At 45.8% G+C, this 22,030-nt stretch overlaps 1 protein-coding gene across 3 annotated transcripts in view; it reads right to left on the bottom strand.

The window, feature by feature from the left end:
• Positions 1–15,675, bottom strand: part of SLCO5A1 (solute carrier organic anion transporter family member 5A1) — a 144,893-nt gene extending 129,218 nt beyond the window's left edge. For all 3 annotated transcript variants that reach the window (XM_065903122.1, XM_065903123.1, XM_065903124.1), the window contains exon 1: positions 14,608–15,675. In XM_065903122.1, coding sequence (XP_065759194.1) covers positions 14,608–15,508 — 901 coding nt within the window. In that variant the 5' untranslated portion in view covers positions 15,509–15,675. The remainder of the gene's footprint in view (positions 1–14,607) is intronic.
• Between the last annotated feature and the right edge of the window lie 6,355 nt (positions 15,676–22,030).

Below are 22,030 nucleotides of genomic sequence, written 5' to 3'. Positions count from 1 at the left end.
ATAGCTACTAAATGATCCCGCAATCTCCCTTGTAGGTATATACCCAAAAGTATTTAAATCAGGATCTCAAAGAGATAGTTGCACACTCACATTCATAGCAGCATTATTCATAATAGCCAAGAAGTAGAAGCAGTTCAAGTGTCCATCAACGGACAAGTATTTTTTTAACATGGTATGCACATGTAATGGAATATTATGCAGCCTTGAAAAATAAGGAAATCCTGTCATATACTACAACATGAATAAACCTCAGGGACATTATGTTGAATGAATTAAGCTTGTTACAAAAGGAGAAACAGTGTGTAAGTAAATGACGCAAATATCTAATGTAGTCAAAACCATAAAAACAGAAAGTAGAAAGGTGGTTGCCAAAGGCTGAAGAGAAGGGAAATTAGTGTTTAGTGGGTATGCAATTTCAGTATTGTAACATGCAAAAGAATTAGAGATCTGCTGCACAATGGGAATACATTTGACACTACTAAATTGTACACTTTAAAATGGTTGATAGTAATTTTAATGTTATGTGTTTTTAAACTCATAATAAAAAAGGTGAAAAGTTGCACCTGCCACATAGACTTGTTTTGAGGATAAAATAAGATGATAATGCATTTAGCACAGTGCCTGCCACCCTTAAACATTCAAAAATAGCTCTTGTTAGATCCCATCTATAAAACCATACCAAAGGTTTTTTCTTTTTAGTTAATTAAGCTCTCATTTATTTTTCAGAGAAATTTTAGGTCTTAAATCCCTCATTAAATCTACCCTACATCTCCTCTTGACATCTAATTATTCAGCTGGTGAGCTCTGCTTTTAAATGCTGATTAATTGCTTTAGAGTTTTCCAGAATTCCCCATCTCAATGTTTTCTTTTACTAAATCCACCATCCTTTGAAACAGACCTCAGATAGAGGGGGAAATGACATATCACTCCCCTTAGCACATACATGTACACAAACATACATCATTTCCTCTTCAAAGGTTACAAATAGTCTCAACTCCAAAACTGTGTGCATAAAACCTCTACAGGTAAAAACTTTTAGGGAATTCCCCGATATTCCAGTGGTTAGGACTCCCAGCTTTCACTGCTGTGGCTGAGGTTCAACCCCCATTCGGGGGAACTAAGATCACAAAAGCCAGTGGGTGCAACCAAAAGGAAAAAAACTTTTAAACTGATGGGAAGTGAAGTCATAATAAAAACCATGAACTCCTTCATGTTTCTATACCCTCTAAAAATAATCTGTTATGTCACACTTTAGTATCTCTCAGGCTTCCCAGGTGGTTCAGTGGTAAATAATCCGTCTGCCAATGCAGGATGCAGGTTTGATCCCTGAGTTGGAAAGACCTCCTGGAGAAGGAAATGCCAACCCACTCCAGAATTCTTGATTGGGAAATCCCAAGGACAGTGGAGCCTGGAGGGCTCACAAGTGTCGGACACAACTTAGTGGCATTTTAAATAACAACAGTATCTCCCATGATCTAATAAAAAACATAGTACAGATACTACGCTATCTACTGGGTAACGATGTAGCAATGAGTACTGCACTGCTTATTTCCTATCTCTTGTTTGCTAGAAAGTTAAGTCATTCAGTTATGTCTGACTCTGCAACCCCATGGACTGTAGCCTGCCAGGCTCCTACTTCCATGGGACTTTCCAGGCAAGATTCCTGGAGTGGAATCTTCCTTTCCTTCTCCAGGGGATCTTCCCAACTCAGGGATCAAACCTGGGTCTCCCGCATTGCAGGCAGACTCTTTACCATCTGAGCCACCAGGGAATCCCTGTTTGCTAAAAGGCCTTCCTATTTACAAAGACGTGTCTTCCCTGAGTCTCCTCCATCCCTTCAATGCTTTCTAATTCAATGACCTGAAAATTTCTACTTCCAGTCCCAAGATAAAAGAAACACAAAATAACATAATATTATAATTTGAATGCTTAAGATGAAAAAAGTTTAGAGCATCACTAGTGACCATGCTTTCCAGGGTAATTCCTTGTTGAGGGATCTGCCCTGTGCACCATAAGAAGTTCAGCAGCAACATGGGCCAAAATATCACCAAATGCCACTAGGCCCCCTCCAAACTGTGACCACCAACACTGACTCCAGACACTAACGGGTGTGTCCACCAGGAGTAAGAGGAATTACCTCAAGTTGAAAACCACTGTTTTAGAAGGGCCTATAACCTATGCAGCTTCCCACAGGAGCTGGATTCAGAGCATATAACACCTGGATGCTGAGAATGATCCCAGAGGAGGAGGACCAGGCAGCAGTGAAATCTCCATTTCTTTTCTCTAGACGAGGAAGATGAGAGCACCAGCTCCAGCAGGACACAGAATACAGTGGCATGGACCCAAGTCTCAATTTCCAAATATTTTCCCCAAAACACACAAGTGCGTGCACACTAAGTCACTTCAGTCGTGTCCAACTCTATAGACTGTAGCCCACCAGGCTCCTCTGTCCCTGGGATCTCCCAGGCAAGAATACTGGAGTGGGTTGCTATGTGCTCCTCCAGGGAATCTTCCCTACCCAGGGATCAAATCTGAATCTCCTGCAGTTCCTGCACTGCAGGTGGATTCTTTACTGCTGAGCCACCAGAGAAGCCCAAGAGAACAATCTAAACACCCAGGTATGTGTCATCACCTTCATTTCTCTCCAAAGGCTTCATTCCTAAAATGTCTACTCTAAAGTTCACTTTACCTTCTTCTCTTTTCCATAATCTCTATTCCTCCTTTCTAAAATGATGGCCACATTCTACTAGAGTATTCTTGCCTGGGAAATCCCATGGACAGATGAGACTGCCAGGCATGCAAAGAGTCAAACCCAACTTCATAAATGAAACAACACACAATCAAGCAGATTGATTTGGGGAAATACTTGTTGGATGTGTGGCATAAAATGGAGAGTGAAGTGACCTAGCAATATGGAATACAGAGTCTTATAAGATATGAACACTTGTGTATAGAATAATAGTTGCAAATATTCAAACCATAAAGTCCATAGCTAAAGGAAAAATAAAATGAGGCCCACAGGAATGACTTGAAATTCCCACACCCTTGAAAAAAAATTCCTATCGTTGAAATACAGACACACACCAATCTACGTGTGCTAGAACACGGCATAGGCTGAGAAGTAACTCATCATCCAAGGACGTGGACTTCTCCAAATTTTCATTTACTTGGTAATGGTTTTTTTACAGACTGGTTTATAATCTGTAAATCAGTTCAGGCTCAAAACAAGTTGGCTGTATGACTTCGGCAAATCTCTGCATGTTTTATTTTTTTTAACCATCATAACTAATTTTAAGTGTACAGTTCAGTAGTGTTAAGTATATTCAAGTTGCTGTGCAACAGACTGCTGGAACTTTCCATCATGCAAAACTGAAATGCTATACCCATTAAATACTAGCTCCCCATCCCTCCCCTCAGGCCCCCCTCCATCCTCCTTGCCGTCTCTGTGAATCTGAGTATTTTAGATGCTTCATCATCGCGCCCTATGCTCAGTCGTGTCTGCCTCTTTGAGACTCCACAGACTATAACCTGCCAGGCTCCTCTGTCCATGGGGATTCTCCAGGCAAGAATACTGGAGTCGGTCGCCATTTCCTTCTCCAGGGGATCTTCCTGACCCAGGAATCAAACCTGTGTCTTTTATGTGGGTGTGCTTTCCATTCTTGTGCCTATATACCCAGAAGTGGATCGTAGGGGCTTCCCTGGTGGTCCAATGGTTAAGAATCCACCCTGCAGGGCAGGGGTTGCCAGTTCGATTCCTGGTCCAGGAAGATATCACATGCTGCAGGACAATGAAACCCACACGCCACAACTACTGAGCCTGCGCTCTAGAGCCTGGGAAGCACAAGAGAAGCCACCACAATGAGACGCTGCGCACCGCAACTAGAGAGTAGCCCCCACTCCCCGCAACTGGAGGAAAGCCCTTGCATAGTAAGGAAGACCCAGCACAGCCAAAAATGAAATAACTTTAAAAAAGAAGTGGGTCATTATTTTCAATTTTTTGAAGAAATGCCACAGTGTTTTCCATAGCACAGATCCCGTCTTCTTTTGGAGTCCAGGTCCCTCATGTGTTAAATGATCAGTTTTTACAAATAAGCCTGAATGAGATGATCTCTAGGACACATTCTGGCTTGTCTATCACTGCAGGAGAAAAGTCAGCCAGCCAGTCCAGCCCACCCCTTTTCTGCCTGATCACCTTTGGCAAATTTCTGATCTCCGGCATCCAAAACCACCTCCAAAATACCCAGGTGTTGTATCTGTCTGTCACCAAACTCCCAATTCACTGCTAAAATTTCTAGATGGTTTAAAAAGCAGAGCCAAGTGTGTGGGTTTGTTTGCTTTTCCCCTTCCAAAGGGCCTTATAAAGTGAGCTCACCTGGGTTTGTAGAGCTCACATTTGCCTCCGACAAGCAGAGTTCCACTGGCAGGGAAGCCGGTCCACCCTGAGTCTCCAGGGTGGTAAGAGGAAAAGAAAGTTAACAGAAACATGAACATCTTTTGTCCCAAGTCACTCTCTCGGTGGACTCAGCAGTGATCACGATGGAATTCAAAAAAGTAGCTACAACTTATACACCCCAAACTGACATCTTGCTTTTACAAATGCAAGAGAAGATAGGGTTCTTTCTGATAAAACAGAAGTTCAATCAGCAGCATCTGCCAACAGTGGCTCCAACCCCAAGCCCAGAGGGAGACCCTCCACTTGTGAAAAGAGTCAAAGATCTGTGGTCTTTAGACCCTTGTTGCTCAAAACGGGGCCCCTGGACCAGCTGCACTGACCTCAGCTGGCAGCACATTAAAAATGCAGGGTCACAGGCCCCACCCCAGACTTTCAGAAGCAGAATCTGCATTTCGAAAAGATACCATGGTGATTCACACACATACCTTAAAGTTTCAGAAGGACAGAGATAACAGAATTCACAGCAATGTGAAAGATGGATCATGAATACTACTACAAAGGCTGTACTCTGCTGTTGGCAAGTGGGCTGAATTAAATCAAGGTGCACCCACCAGCTTTTCCACAGTGATGCAGGAAACCTTTCTGCTTTTCAGGTAGAATCTGAAGTTTATCAGCACCTTAGATGACTAATTTTTCTTAAGAGGCCAAAGGCAGCCACCAGGCAGCTTATGTAAATTCAGGAACTGCAAGGGTGCAGAAGATGTACCCACAAATGAACTGCCCCAGGTATACAGGAAACTCACCAACACCCCAGCCAGGAGCTGCCACAGCCACCGATGCCCAGCTGTGCTCACAGCTCTGCACTGCATCCATCCCAGTAATTCCTCCTCCAGGTGTCCCGGATCATTGCCTCAAATCCCTCTCTCTCTCGTATTAGCTTCCAGTGGAGATTATTTTTTTATTTATTCATGATCTGTACAGAGCCTACTTCCCCAAGGGATTGTGTGTGGCTTACAAAGATGAACACATTGTAAACAAGATGAACAAAATTAAAGCAGAACAAATACCCAGTTCGAAGTCTTAGAAGAGACTGTGTGTTCACATGATCTTTACTCTCTTGGCTCACCAGACTCCCCCATCACTGCTCCTCCCCGGGAAAGCAGCAGGGGATTAACGTGAGGGATGAATTTGAAAACAAATTGGGGATGCTCAGCTCATCTCCTCTTCTTTGTCTCTTGGGAGTGAGTTTGCACACAGGGAGTAAAAATTCCACCCTGCTCCTTCTGGGCACAAGACTCATCTACACCACCCCTTCTTGGTCCCCTTACCCACATGGGAAGACTGAGGAGTGCCATGCAGATGAGGGTCAGCATTACTGGTAGCTGGTTGGGTACCTCTGTGTAATGGTGGGATTATTAAAAAGCCTATGTGCACAAACTACATTTTCAACCTCACTTCCATCAGTTCTAAAAACTGATTCTTTGGCTCCCATGTTTTTACTCCTTATTTCTCAATTAGCTCAAAACTCAAGTGAAGGGGAAAGGTGCTATTTATTATGTCCTTTCAAAATCCCAAAAAAAAGATCTGGAGAGCTCATGCTACAAGACACTTAAGAGAGGTTATTAACAGTGATCAGCGGAGGGACTTCCCTGGAGGTCTAGTGGTCTAGTGGTTAAGACTGAGCCTTCCATGCAGCAGGTACAGGTTTGATCCCTGGTTGGGGAACCAAGATCCCACATGCCTCATGGCACAGCCAAAAAATAATAATAATAATAATATATAAAAGGGCCAGGGACTTCCTTGGAGTGGTTAAGATACCCCACTTCCAATGCAAGGATGCAGAGGATAGGGGTTCAACCCCTGGCTGGGCAACTAAGATCCTACATGCTGAGCAGTGTGGCCAAAAAATAAATTTTAAAAAATATATATTATTAAAAATATAGTGATGGAGGGGAAAAGGCCTGAAATGTCTGGCTACCAAGGCAGAAGGGAACATGTGACCAGTGTGGGAGATGTAACGTGAGGTCACTCAGTATTCATGTCACTCTCATCCCACCTGCCTTCCTCTCCCATGCAGACTGTAAAATCTAAAATCTGCCTTCCCCAAATTCTATTAGCTAGGAGAGGCCGAGTACTCCATTCTGGCCAATGGGACGTCCTCAAGAGTAAATGGACACTGCTTCCTCCACGTTCTCCTTCTCGAGGGGACAGGCTGTGATGCCTGAGGTGCAACAGCCTCTGCTAACAAGGGCTGGGCAGGCAGAGAGAGGAAGCTGGCACCAGGGAAGGCTCGATGGCCCTTGACTGTCTACCCGAGTTGGCCTATTGTTCATAATGAATAACTCCCTAACTAGCAAAGCCACAGATACACTTGGTTATATGTTTCTAAGGAACGCTGAGTTGAAAGATATGTATGTGTATCTTTCATTGTTTTTCTGGCTATAAATAAAATCTTATATAGAGACATAGACTGTTCTAATAAAACATCACTAAAAAACAGATGAAGATTTTCTAGACAATGTTTTGAAGAAGTGACTCCTTTTCTTTTTTCTAATTACATATTTTAAAAAGATAGCTTTAAGGGTTTTCATACTCAGAAAGAGCAATCTATGCCAGATAGATGGAGAGAGAGAGACAGTCATAAACACACATATATATGTGTATCCAACTCTAAAATCTTGATGAAATAGACCTCAATTAATTTCAAGCTCATTTTACTTTTAAAAGACTGAAAAAATGTCAAAAAAAAAAAAAAAAAGGAAAAGAAGCATCAAGAATGTATTTGCCTGGGAAATCTCATGGACAGAAGAGCCTGGTAGGCTACAGTCCATGGCATCACAGAGAGTTGGAAACAACTTAGCAACTGAACAACAACATACAACCAGGCAGACTGTGATTTGAGGAAATTCTTGATGGAAATGTGGCATAAAATGGAGAGTGAAGTGACCTAACAATATGGAATATAGAGTTCTATAAGAAATTAAAATTTGTATATAGAATGACAGCTGCAAATATTCAAACAATAAAGTCCGTGGCTAAAGGAAAAAAAAAGAAATGTACTTTAAAATAATAGAATTATTGATACTTCTGATTTTTTTTTTAATTTATTTGAGAACAAATTTTGAACCAGTTCTTGCTCATCGGGATTCCCTGGTAGCTCAGAGGGTAAAGAGTCTGCCTGCAATGCGGGAGACCAGAGTTTGATTCCTGGGTCAGGAAGATCCCTGGAGAAAATGGCAACGCACTCCAGTATTCTTGCCTGGAAAATCCCATGGACAGAGGAGACTGGCGGGCTATAGTCCATAGGGTCGCAAAGAGTCAGACAGAACTGAGCGTCTTCACTTTCACTTTCAGGTCTTTCTCACCAACATCCTGCACAGTCAAGGTGGACAAATGAAGACACACGGTGGTGAAGTTGGGACACCACAGGCCTTCAGACTTCAGAGGAACTTCTGTTACGTTACAGTAAGCGCAAATATACATCACATAAATGTTCACACGTTAAAGAAAAATAGTCGTCAAAGGTTGCCAAGCAGAAAGTTCTGGTAGTAAAACCTTGGAGCTTCAGAAAATGCAACTAATCAGAATATAACACTTTCCAAATACTGATCAAGATTTTCCTGTACAAAGGAAAAAGAACCCTCCTATGCTGTTGGTGGGAATGTAAATTGGTACAGACATTGTGGAAAACAGTATGGAGGTTTCTCAAAAAACTAAAAACAGAGCTTCCATGTGATTCAGTAGTTCCACTCCTGGGTATATATCCAAAAGAAACAAAAGCAGTAATTCAGAAAGATACATGTAGCTCAATGTTCATAGCAGCATTATTTATAATTGCCAAGGTATGGAAGCAATCTAAGTGCCCATCAACAGATGACTGAAGATGTGGTACACATATCAGTGGAATATTACTCAGCGATAAGAACAAAATTTAACCATTTTCAACAAAGTGGATGGACTTGATGACATTGAAGTGAAAATTGCTCAGGTGTGTCCAACTATTTGCAACCCCAAGGATAGTAGCCCCCCAGGCTCCTCTGTCCAAGGAGTTCTCCAGGCAAAAATATCGGACTGGGTTGCCATTTCCTTCCCCAGGGGATCTTCCTGACCCAGGGGCAGAATCTGGGTCTCCTGCATTGTGGGCAGATTCTTTATCGTCTGAGCTACCAGGGTAGGTATTATGCTAAGTGAAATAAGTCAGACAGAGAAAGACAAATATTATATGATGTCACTTATCATGTGAAATCTTAAAAATGCAACAAACTAGTGATTATAACAGAAAAAAAAAGTAACAGACTCACAAGATATAAAGAACAAATTAGTGGTTACCAGTGGGGAGGAGAAAAGAAAAGGGAAGGGGATGAAGAGGCGTAAACTATTATGTGTAAAATAAACTACAAGGATATATTGTACAACATAAAGAATAAAGCCAATATTCTACATAAGTTTTTTAAAAGCATGAGCAATTAAATATTCAAAATGTAAAAAAAAAAAGAAAAGAAAGAGAAGGATTGTCTTGTACAATGTATAAGGAGCGATTTCTCATACAGTGTTCTCATTTCCTACATATTGGTTCTTTCCTTTTTCCCAATTATAAAGAGAGATGTTTAAACGTTTTCAGACACAGAGTAGACTATCTCTTGCTCCTCACTCTGCTCACTCTTGAGGATGAGTTTGGATTCAGCTCTAACAAACTCAAGTGCTGCTCTTACAGCCACCACAGTACCTGCACCCACGTGATCCCATTTAGTCCTCAAAATATCACAGTGAGGGGGTTTCCCTGGTAGTACAGTGGATTCTTACCTGGAAGCGCCCACATGCTGCAGGGCAACTAGGCCCTAACGCCACAACTATTGAGCCTGCAACCCCTAGAGTCTGTGCTCTGCAATGAGAGAAACCACCACAATGAGAAGCCCATGCACTGCAACTAGAGAGCAGCCCCCTCCCTCACCCCAACTAGGGAAAGCCTTTACTAAACAACAGAGGCCCAGAACAGCCAAAAATAAATAAACAAGTAAATAAATCCTTTTAAAAAATAAAAGACAAAAAATAAAAACTAAAAAAAAATAAAATAAAAGACCTTTGTCGATAAATAAAAAAAATTTTTTTTAATATCACAGTGCAGAGGGGGAAGCAGAGGGTAAAACGAACAGAGAGAGTAGCATGGAAATTTATACACTATCATACGTAACACAGACAGCAGTGGGAACCGCTGTATTACTCAGGGAACTTAAACCGGGCTGTGACAAACGAGAGGGGTAAGATGGGGTGGAAAGTGGGAGGGAGGTTCAAGAGGGAGGGGACATGTATACCTATGTGGATTCGTGTTGATGTATGACAGAAAAGAACACAATATGGCAAAGCAATTATCCTTCAATCAACAATAAATAAATTTAAAAAAAAAATCACCGTGTAGGAAACAAATGGAATAAGCCCTAAGTGCAAACAGAAGCTGGAGAAGTTAAGGAATTTGTCTAAAGTCTCCTGACCAATTATATTTGGGGATTTGTCTAAGGTCTCCTGACCAGACTGTGTTATAGTCTGGTAGAGCCAGACTAAAATATAAATCAGCTGCCTCCTCGTCTGGTGCTCTTTCTAAGGCATTGTGCAGTTTCTGACCCTTGTCTGGGGTCTGAAGTGACAGTAGACACACCAGGGACGTGGAGTGACTGCCCTCACACCGCTTGGCCAATGGCTGGCCCATGGCCAATCATCACCTATCCTGAAAATCATTCAGCTGGAATTGTGGCTTTCTATTTTAGAAAAGCATCCTTTTTTTTTTTTTCCTCCTTTTTTAACCTGGTTGGTTAGTCATTCTTTCTTGTTTCACTGTTTGATTCATGAATTTTGTGCCTTGCAAAAGGTCACATTTTCTCCCTCCTTAAGATCCAATCTCAAATCGTGATGCAGTTGCTAGCCTTACTTCCTACCTACAAAATTTTCTCTATGCTTGGAGGAGGAGTTAGGGCACTGAATGTGTGTAAAGACTGCTGGGTCACATCTACAACCACATTGCTTCTACATGGAAAGCTGCCAGTAGGTTAACACCAAAACTTTCAAAAGATTAAGGTATACATTTACATTCCATTTCAATGATTTCTTCTTTAATTCAGATTTTTTTTCTGACTGCAATTACTAACCTGCTACCTGCTTTTATTTTCCCGCTCCCTTCTTCTATGGTGGTTATCGTTAGAAAGACTGACCAAAAAGTTAAGAAATGGGTGGGGAGTGGACAAGGTAATATGGAAGAACAGGTCTGCAGAAAATCACAATACACACCTAGTTATTTATTATTAATAGGAAAACTTCCATGTCATAATGGGTTAACGCTGCTCACGGCTAAGAAGATAGTGTGTGTGCTTAGTCACTCAAGCATGTCTGACTCTTTGTGACCCCATGAACTGCAGCCCACCATGGGGGCTCCTCTGTCCACGGGGATTCTCCAGACAAGAATACTGGAGTGGGTTGCCATGCCCTCCTCCAGGGGATCTTCCCAACCCAGGGACTGAACCCAGGTCTCCCACATTACAGGCGGATTCTTTACCGTCTGAGTCACCAGGGAAGAAGACAGCAGTCTCCCTGACTTAAATGTGTACGGAGGTAACCTGTAAAAGCTGCTTTAAAGGTCTAAAGAATGGTCTTGTTTTGATTATGCCTTGAGGACGTTAAGCCAGTTCTGCATCCTTCTGCACCACCCAGAACCGTACTGAATGTGACCCATCCTTTGGTTTCAGTGGACTTGCAGAAGTTCAAGGGCTCTGGGGTCAGACGGTGTGGGTTTGACACCCATAACCAAGTCACTTAAGTTCTCTGGGCCTTAGTTTCCTCATTCATAAAAAAGAGGAAACAATTCCCATGTCCTAAGGCCATTGAGAACATTAGATGAAATAACACAGGTAAGATTCCTGGTACTAAAACCACTGGAGCTTTTATCAAGATCCATTTAATACAAAGCAGAACTCCTGTGAGTTACATCAAGAATGTATCTGAAGGCAGGCATCAAGAGGTTTTTCCAAAAAATTATTATTAGTCAATATCTAAATGAAGAAGAGGCGGAGAAGGTAGGGGGAGGGCGGGAGCAAATCCCATCTGTAGGACTTTCTGCCCCTTTCACGTGTCACTCTAGATATTACCTTAAACTGGAAATATTTCTTCATTACATCGAAGGCACCTCAGATGCTGGGCTTGTGTCTCATTTTTTGGTCTTCCCACAAGGAGCACAGTTGCTCAACACTGAATATGCACTTGCTATTTTCCTTCTTGGTGAAAGTGTCACTCAGTTGTGTCTGATTCTTTGAGACCCCATGACTGTAGCCCACGAGGCTCCTCTGTCCATGGGATTCTCCAGGCAAGAATACTGGAGTGGGTTGTCATTGCCTTCTTCAGAGGATCTTCCCAACACAGGGATCAAACCCAGTTCGCCCTCATTACAGACAGATTCTTTACCATCTGAGCCACCAGAGAAGTCACTCCCTTCTTGGGGGGGGGGGGGCAACCACTACCAGAAAAGTTAAATCTCAGGGCTCTGACAGCAGATATTCTGTTTGTGTGGGACTCTGCCTGTGTTTTTCATGAAGCAGATTTGTGTCAGTGGTAGCTAGAAGTGGGTGGGACACCTAAGTTTTCAAAATAAATGGAGGAAAAGATCAGAAAGAATAAAAGAAAACAATTGGGATGTTTACAGGGTCAAGATGTCACTCTAAAAACTGCTGGTTGTTTTCAAAGAGAGAAATGTATGTTTACAGTGGAAAGGCCTGACAATCAACCAACTAAGTGATTAAACTCAACAACACTAGTGAATGGCCAGGTGCATCTAATAGAAAACACACACCACAACCTATGAAGGAGCCTGGCCAAAAACATTTTGCCTGAACAGAATTACACGTTTAGACTGAACTTCCAGTTTACAAGAAATATAGAGCATGGAGGAACGAGATAAGTGCACCACAAGGAAATAATCAGATAACTCTAGAATGTAGCATATTCCACAAATTAGCCTTGTCACTTCAAAACGTCTGTGTAGTAGAAACAGAAAAAAAAAAAGTTGACACACTTTTCTAGTTTATCAAACGCTAAGAAAGCAAACAACCAAATGCAATGATTGAATGAATCCTGACTGGCTCGTGGTTTGAAAAAATACGTAGCTAAAAAAGACACTGGGTGGACAATGAAGATTTGAATGTGGACTGGACTTTGATAATCAAATGGAATAGTTACTAACTTTCTTAGGGTATTTAAGCTCCTGAGTTATAAAAGAGAATGTCCTTATTTTCAGAAGACACGTGCTAAAGCTTAAAGGGACCCACGATTACTTTAAAAAGTCTTAACCTCCTACCCTATATATACATATATTTATGTATGTATGAAAAGTGAAAGTCAAGTCGCTCAGTTGTGTCCGACTCTTTGCGACCCCATGGACTGTAGCCTACCAGGCTTCTCCATCCATAGCATTTTCCAGGCAAGAATACTAGAGTTGATTGCCATTTCCTTCTCCAGGAGATCTTCCCAACCCAGGGATTGAACCTGGGTCTCCCTCACTGTAGGCAGATGCTTTACCGTCTGAGCCACTGGGGAAGTCATATGTATGTATGTGTATATATATATACATAGTCTACACAAACACACACAGGTTGATACAGCAAACATGGCTATAATGAACAATTATTGAATCTAGGTGGTTGGATATACTGATGTTCACTATACTATTATTTCAACTTTTCTATACATTTGAAAATTTTGTCATAATAAACGTTAGAAAACATGGAGGCAAAAGTAACAAGCAAGGGACTCCCCTGGTGGTCCGGTGGTTAAGAACCCACTTTGCAATGCAGGGAATGTAGGTTCAAACCCTGGTGGAGGAACTAAGATCCTGCAGTGCTCCCCAACAAGAGAAGCCAGCACAATGAGAAGCCCGCATGCACCACAACCAAGACCCACCATGGGCCAAAAGTAAAAATTAAAAAGAAAAACAGTAACAAGCAAATTATTCCTCCCCGCCTGAATAAAAATGTCTTTCTCTTGCATTTCATAATAAAGTGAAGTTGCTCAGTCGTGTCCAACTCTTTGCAACTCCATGGACTGTAGCCCACTAGGCACCTCTGTCCATGGAATTTTCCAGGCAAAAATACTGGAGTGGGTTGCCATTTCCTTCTCCAGGGGATCTTCCCAACCCAGGGATCGAACCCAGGTCTCCCGCATTGCAGGCAGATGCTTTACCATCTGAAACACCAGAGAAGCCCAAAGAAGACATTAACAGAGGATACAAATTATAAAACCCTTTATTTGGGCCAGTTACTGGGGACTACAAAGGGCTCCAACATCCTCTAAGGACAAGAGTTGTCCTGAGGAAAAAGCAGAGCCCTCTTCATTGAGTATCACTTTCACTTCCCTTTCACTGTCCACCTGCTATTACTATTTCAGAAAATAGTAATCATTATTCTCCCAACTCCATGGAATGAAGGGTCTTCAAAACAACAATAAAAACAGCTTTGGATAAACTTTACAACCTGTGAGGTTGCTTCTGCATAAAGATAACCTAGTCATTCGATATCACTTAAGTTTTTTTCTTAATAGTGATGCAGAGAATACATAAGAAATACAGATACAGAGACAATACAGCCTGTTTCCTGTAGTCTGGGTACTTCCTGCTGTTGGAGGCAGGAAGAAGTAGCAGTGGATGAAAGCTGTCAAAGACCTCACTTCACACACCAGTCACTTCTACTACTTCCTGAGCCCTTTGAGAAGATAAACTTGATAAACTAGAGCTTTTCCAAAGACAGGCAGCAAGAAAGAGAAGCACTACTCCACAAAGTCTGTATTACTTGGGAAAAGCCCAGTGTGAAGTGTGAGTCTGAAAAGTCACAGAACTCTCAACTGTTTAATTCCAGAACTGAAAACACACCACAGGGAGACTTAAAAACCAAAAAGCAAAGAGAAGCTTACTAATAAAAGTATACATATATAAAATATATAACACCATATATTCTCTATAATATCTGCTGCTGCTAAGTCACATTCAGTCGTGTCCCACTCCGGGCGACCCCAGAGACAGCAGCCCACGAGGCTCCGCCGTCCCTGGGGTTCTCCAGGCAAGAACACTGGAGTGGGTTGCCATTTCCTTCTCCCCTATAACATCTACCACCCACTAAAATGTGAAAGAAAGTTCTTTTCCATTTTTGAGTCCAAGCTCACGTGAGAGGACAGGAAAGGCTTACCTAGGTACAAGGATGCGTTTTCTTTCTTGACATTGTCATCTAAGTAGGTTGGTCCCAGGGTATAAATCGGTGTGGAGCCCATTCCAATGAGAATCTGTGCGCACACGAACAAAGCCACGTAGACCCAGTGGTCGTTGCCCCCCGAGTCCTTCAGGCAGGTGGGAGGCTCCATCCTGACCGAGGAGTTGCCGTTCTGACACAGGCCGTAGTTGGAGGCGGAGGCGTTCAACTCCTGGATCTGGTAGGGCGGCGAGACGAAGTGAGGTAAGGCGAAGAGCGCGGCCCCCACGGCGATGAGGAGGCCCCCCACGGCCAGCCACAGGGGCCGCCGGCCCCGGCCGCCGAAGTAGCTGACGAACACCACCACCACCAGGCTCCCAATGTCAAAGCAGCTGACCAGCAGCCCCGACTCGGAGCTCTTCAGGCTGTAGCGCCTTTCGATGGTGGTGATGACGCTGCTCAGGTACCCGGAGACCATCAGCGCCTGGATGAAGGTCAGAAAGCACATGCAAACCAAGAAGCAACGGGAATCGGTGAGGACCACGTAGAGGCACCTTCTGCCCTGGAGCATGGCCAGGGCGGAGGACACCGACATGGTTTTGCCGATTTCCACCCCGTGGCGACGTTCCGTCAGTCCTGCCGTCTCTGCCGAAGTAGACGGGGCGGAGGGGCTGGGGGCCGGCGGGTAGGGGTCTGACTTCAACTCCTGATGGCTGGGGGCGGGCTCGGAGCCTTCTTCACTCTCGGGACTCAGGTCTGGCGGGCAGGAGGCGCTGTTCAGGGCGGGTAAACTCTGGGACCTGAAGGACTCGGGTTCGCAGTTCTCTTGGACAGCTCCTACCCTGGCGTGCGCTTCCTGCGGCTCTCCCGCCTGGGGCTCCAGCCCAGCGCCTCGGTCCATGGCTCTCAGAATTCAGATTCCGTCGCCGATCGCACTCAAGGACTCCGGAGCTTTGCATCCACTGGCACGAGGGGCTGAAGCCGGGCCCGGGCAGTCGTGCCCACCAGGGACCGGGGCTGGCGATGCAGAGTCGCGCTGTAGGGCATCCTCACCAGCAGGGAGGTGCCCAGTGCATCCTGACCGCAGACGTGGCCCCGAGGCTCCGCAGCCGCGTGCCCCGGAGGGCAGGGGTCCGCGCGGTCCTGCGATGAGCCCAACTTAGGGTCCACCCCGTGCTGGGAGCGCGCAGCAGGATCCTAGCGCGTCCCGGGCTCATCCCCTCCGCCGCTGCCGCTCCGCCTGCCGACCCGAGCGCGTACGCCGGGTGCCCAGCGTGGGGGCGGTTAGCGCTGCTGCCGGGGCCGCATCCCGCCGGGCTGGCTGGGCCAGAGGGACCCGGTCCTCGCCGCCTCGGCTCTCGACACCCTCGGGCGCAAAGGTGCCAACCTGCAAAGCAGAAGAGAGGGCGGTCAGCGAAGGGCGGCTGAGGCTGGCGTCCCGGCGCCCCCGGCGGACAGCGCTGGGGGACTCGGACAGTCCCAAGTGGCCCCGAGGGATGAGCGAGGAACGAAGCCCAGGAGGAGGATTAGGCTGTAGGCAGCAGCCTCTAGAGCCCAAACAATAAGCAGCGGGCGGTCGGCAGAGACCCTCCCTCATTGTCTACGGCGGACCTGCCCCCGCCCCACCCCTTTTGCCTTAAACAGCGCATCTGCTTTTATATGTTAATAATTATCCACCTGGCAGCTCTGACTCACAAACAGCGTCTTTTATTCGAGTGAACTAATTGCAACCTTTTGGTACTCCTACTCCATTACTCAAAATAGAAGAGGCCCAAAAGAACAAAGGAAAGTTTCTTTCCTTTTTTTTTTTTTTACAAGCACGATGCACTCCTAGTCCCTATTTTTTTTTTAAAGAAAAAAGGGGGAAAGCGAGGTGTGTAGAATCGTGTGTACACACTTGTGTGCAGGCACGTGTGCGCCGACTGGATGCGAATCAGTCTTCTCCATCCATTAGAGACAGACACGCATTCAAAGCCCAAGGCAGCAGCAAAAAGGTCAGCGTGCTTGCCTCTTTATTCCCAACACTAAAAATAACACCCCTGCCCCCCAGCCGCCAGGGAGAACTATTCAATTACAAATACCAGGGGCGTTCAAGGCTGCGGCCCACGCCAAGTCCCAGAGCGCTGTGTCAAGCGAAACCGAAAATCAGTTTGCTTTGCGGAGGGGTGGGGAAGCCACAACCAAACAATGAGACGCGGGAGCGCTGTCACGGCGCGCTGGGAGCCCACGGAGCCGGCTCGGCACGCGCGGGCAGAGAGGTGTACTATTTACATCCAGCGCACCCAACAAGCGTGGGCTCGGGATGCGCGCGCGCCCACACACACACACACATACACCGGCGTGTCTGTGTAGAAAGCCCTCGCGCGATCCGGCAACCAGCTTGAATATAACGCGAGTGGAAAACAGGTGTGTCCCCAGGGTAAGCCTACGCCCCTTATCTCGGGACTCCCACTCTATTCCTCCGGCCCCCGAGGGGTTGGGGGTGGGGGGAGGTGATGTGCACCAGGTGGGAGAGGAGAGCCGGACTTCGCTGCATTGTTTCAAGCGACGCGTTTTTGTGTTGGTGCTGGGAAAAGAAAGGAGGAAGGGTAGAGGGAGAAAGGCAGAGAGCTTGGGATCCAGAGGCGGCCGCTCCAGCGTCTCCCTCGGCTCGGCTGGGCCAGCCCAGCTCCCAGATTCCCGGCCTGCCAGACACTCAGAGCCAGGGCTTCCCCGCCGCCTTCTTGCCGGGGAGCCTTCCCGGGGAACCCCACCGGCGGCGGCGTACAAAGTCGGGGAATCCCGGAAAACTCGCTTCCCCGCGCCCGGGGGAGCGCGCACCCGCACCGCAGCGCACCCGCACCCCAGCGGAGCCTTGGAAGGGCACACAGACCCAGGCGGGCGGCTCTCGGAGCCGGCGTGGGGGCCCGGGGACGACATCTGCGCGCGCGCATACACACACACACACACACAGACACACACAGACACACACACGGCCCCGCAGGAGGACAGGACCTCCGGAGACAGCTCGCCGAGCTGCAGGGTCGCACGAGCCGCCGCTACTCACTCGTGGGTCGGCCGGTCAGTCTGGCTGGCTGGGAATGGAGGGGGAGAAGGTGGGGACCTTGGAGGCGCGAGAGTAGCTGGGAGCCTCCTGGGGAGGCAGCCTCGGTCCAGCCGCGAGGAAATCAGTGAATGAGCCTGTGACCCCAGCCTCTGGAAACCAGACACGCGCACAGACGCGCCCGGAGCCGAGCGGCAGAGGGCGCAGGCGCGCGGGCAGCCGCCCAGCCCAGCCGGGAGGCGGCCAGCCACCGGGCTGCCTTCTCCACCTGAAAGGCGGGGGAGCGCGAGGGGCCCAGGGAGCGGGTCTCCAGAAGTCAGCTACTCAGGCAGAGAGCCCACTCGGAATAAAGAAGTTGACATTTCTGTTGGTTTATTCCGTGCTGTGGGCACCCCCCATGTCTCAGGGACCATAGCAGGTAGATTCTGGGAACCAAAGATGAACGGGACAGGATCCCTGGACCGAGGAAACCTCTGTTTTGTGGAAGCAATACCCTGTAAGTAGCCTAAAACGACACAGTAAATTCTACAAAGGGTGACACTGAAGAACCATTATTATATATCGATTATAATATCCATTATTAACCCATTAGGCCTTCCTTTCCAGACAGCAGGAAAAGCATGTGCAAAGGCCCTGGGGCACGATGCTGCAAAGAAATCCTGAGTCTCAGGGTGATTGCATTGATGGGGCACAGAGCTGGCCAGCAAGAGTGGCACACTAGGAAACGTCAGCAAGGGCTTTATAGGTCCTGTGCTGTCAGCACCAAAGGGCCAGTGACATTCAACCTCAGTTATCAGACACTGGTGGGTGAATGGAGGCCATGTGGGGGGCGTGGAGGCAATCTCAGCAATCTCTGAGCAAAATGTGATGTGGCAGTGTTGGAGCATGGACAGGAAGGAACTCCTTGAGAACACTAACAAGGCAGAAGTAGCCAGACTTAGAAGCCGATGTTAACCAGAGTTTGAGATTGAAGTCCAAGGAAAACACAAGCAGAGAAACATGCTCTTGGGGTAAGATGTTTCTCCTTTAAGATACCTTGGCTTTGAAATGCCTCTGGGACATCTGAGTGTATACACATCCCATAAACCACCAGACATATAACACACAGGCAGTTGGGATTAGGGAAGTGAATTAGGAGGCAACAGCCAGACACGGCATGAGGTGGGTGAGTAAGGAGATCAGAGGAGAGGTAGACTAAGGACAGGGCCCTGGGGACAGGGTGATCTAAGAGCTTGAGAGGGGAAAAGCTAAGAAAGGAGATTAGAAGCAAGGGTCAGAGAGCTCTGTGAAGAATCAGAAAAGAGGGACCATCACAGAAGCCAGAGGAAAAAAGAACTTTTAAGAAGGGAGTGCTCAGATGCAGGAAAGGCTGCTGAGACGCCAAATAGGGTGATAACGGAAAAGAGCCCATGGGCTGTAGCAAGTGGGAGGACACTGCAGAACTCTGACAGAGGCAGAAGTAACCTAACGAGGGGAGGGGACTGTTCTACATTTACTGGGGACCACACTGACCATCCTGCCATGCCAAAGCCACTTCACTCGCCCCTGGCCTTATCCTGTGAGAGTGCGGGATCCACTTCACAGTGTGATGAGGGAAGTGGAAAGAGACTGCATAACGTGGTACAGGCACACAGCTAGTCTCGGGATGCTCCATAATACTTCGTTCCCCAGGGATGGCGAAAATGAGCTTTTAATCTGTTTCAACAATCGTTTTACTCCAAAATTGATTTTTTTTAATTTTCAGATAGAGAAATAAGCTTCCACTGTTTCTCATAGTGCTTTGTGTGGCAATTGTAAAGGTCCAAAGATATTACATTATTAATTCTCTCAGGAGAGCCCATTTCATACTGGAAAGCCACATGGGATAGTGAAAAGAGTATAGAATCAACTTGAAATTTTTATCCCAGCTCAGTTATCACGGCCATGAACAATTTATTCAATCGTTATTTATTTGTCTTGATTTCCTCAGCCAGAAAGTGAGAACAATATTACACTGACAGTGCCTGAGAAGGGCACAAACATACCTTGAAATGTTTGAGATGTACATACTTTGAAAATGTGCTTGTCAAGTCAGTCTTTCTTTTGCTGAGAAAAAAATCCATGCTCTAAAATCCATGCTCTTAACTCTGAATCTATCGTCTCTCCTTTTCAATCATATAGCAGCTTAACTTTTCAGTACATCTTGCATCTTTTAATTATCTCACATGAGTCCAGCAACCACCATATGTACAGCTGATCCTTAGAGAACAAAATATGAAGTCAGCTGACACCAAAGGAACAGTTAGTGCATGCTCCAAGTCCACATGGAGACAGCACTGGTCTGGCAACTGCCAAACTGATTGATCAAACAGGACAGACATTGATTCCTCATTCCCTGTCCCTCTCCCGTCTTCTTGAGATCTCCATCAAGCCCACAGTCACTTTTCCACAAACAGGATATATGACTCCAGTTGACACCCTTGCCCATGATCTTACCTATGTGGCACTTCCTGTAACTTATCACGCCTCTGAGCTTATTCTGGATTCAAACAGAATCAACCTGCCTCCTTTTATGTCCTTCCAGGCTCTGAGGCCCATTCTCTCATTTTAGCCTCAGCCCCAGACACGAGTAGTTCCACAGCAAATTCAATCTGGGATCAAATCACATCAGGTGCCAGCAGAGGGCTTCCCTGCTGAAAGTCAAAGAATCGTGTCCCTGCCACATGCTGTTTGCTGCTGCTGCTAAGTCGCTTCAGTCGTGTCTGACTCTGTGCGACCCCACAGATGGCAGCCTACCGGGCTCCCCCATCCCTGGGATTCTCCAGGCAACAACGCTGGAGTGGGTTGCCATTTCCTTCTCCAATGCATGAAAGTGAAAAGTGAAAGTGAAGTCGCTCAGTCGTGTCCGACTCTTAGTGACCCCATGGACTGCAGCCCACCAGGCTCCTCCGTCCATGGGATTTTCCAGGCAAGAGTACTGAAGTGGGTTGCCATTGCCTTCTCCGGCCATATGCTGTTTTTCATAGTCAGTTACTGTAGTTACACCAGAAACAATTCTGGGAACCTATAGGTTTTCGTATTGCTACTGCTGCTGCTGCTGCTAAGTCACTTCAGTCGTGTCCAACTCTGTGTGACCCCATCCCTGGGATTCTCCAGGCAAGAACACTGGAGTGGGTTGCCATTTCCTTCTCCAATGCAGGAGAGTGAAAAGGGAAAGTGAAGTCGTTCAGTCCGGTCCAACTGTTAGTGACCCCATGGACCGCACCCTACCAGGCTCCTCCGTCCATGGGATTTTCCAGGCAAGAGGACTGGAGTGGGTTGCCAGTGCCTTCTCCAATAGTTGCCACTACTCTAATTGAATTAGGTATTGATTCTTGAAGAGGGGTAAGTTGTATTTCAAAGGTAACCTTTCATACATAATATAAATTCAATTCAATGTATTTCAACATATATAATAAAAATACAGCTTTATTGAAAGGCCCTGAAGAAGTATACAGATCATTGACTTCTGGGATATAATTAAATTACATCTCTATTCTTTTAATTTTTTAATTTTTTGGCCACACAGCTTGCAGGATCTTACTTCCTTTATCAGGGATTGATCCTGCACCCTCAGCAGTGAAAGCACAGAGACCTAATGACTGGACCACCAGGAATTCCCCAGATCTCTATTCTTGATTCAAAAAAGTAGTTTACAGTATGACTGATTTCCTCATTTTCTTTTCTTATTTAATTTAATGGGTTTTATTGAAATATGATTGACATATAACATTGTATTAGTTTTAGATGTACAATATATTGATTTAATATAGTATGTATCTAATGCAAAATGATCATGGCAATAAGTCTACATTAGTTACAAATTTCTTTTCTTGTGGTAAGGAGGTACTCTCAGCAACTTTCAAATATCTAATATAGTGTGTGTATGTTTATGCTTAGTCACTCCGTCGTGTCTGACTCTTTGCAACCCCATGGACTGTAGCCCACCAGGCTCCTTTGTCCATGGGAATGCTCCAGGCAAGAATATTGGAGTGGGTTGCCAGGCCCTTCTCCAGGGGATCTTCTCAACTCAGTTATCAAACCCAGGTCTCTTGCATTGCAGGCAGATTCTTTACCATCTGAGCCAATATGGTATTATTGATTATAAGGTTATAAGGTCGCCTCTTAACAGAACTTGGCATTTATACCATTCACGCTCAGTCGCTAAGTTGTGACCAACTCTTTGTGACTACCTGGACTGTAGCCCGCCAGGCTCCTCTGTCCATGGGATTTCCCAGGCGAGGATACTGGAGTGGGTTGCCATTTCCTTCTCCAGGGAGTCCTCCCGAACCAAAGATCAAACCCACATCTCCTGCATTGACAGGGGATTCTTTAACACTGAGTCACCAGAAAAGCCCATTT

The sequence above is a fragment of the Muntiacus reevesi genome, chromosome 12 (genome assembly GCF_963930625.1).
Source record: "Muntiacus reevesi chromosome 12, mMunRee1.1, whole genome shotgun sequence".
NCBI lineage: Eukaryota > Metazoa > Chordata > Mammalia > Artiodactyla > Cervidae > Muntiacus > Muntiacus reevesi.
This window is presented reverse-complemented; position numbering and strand designations above follow the sequence as displayed.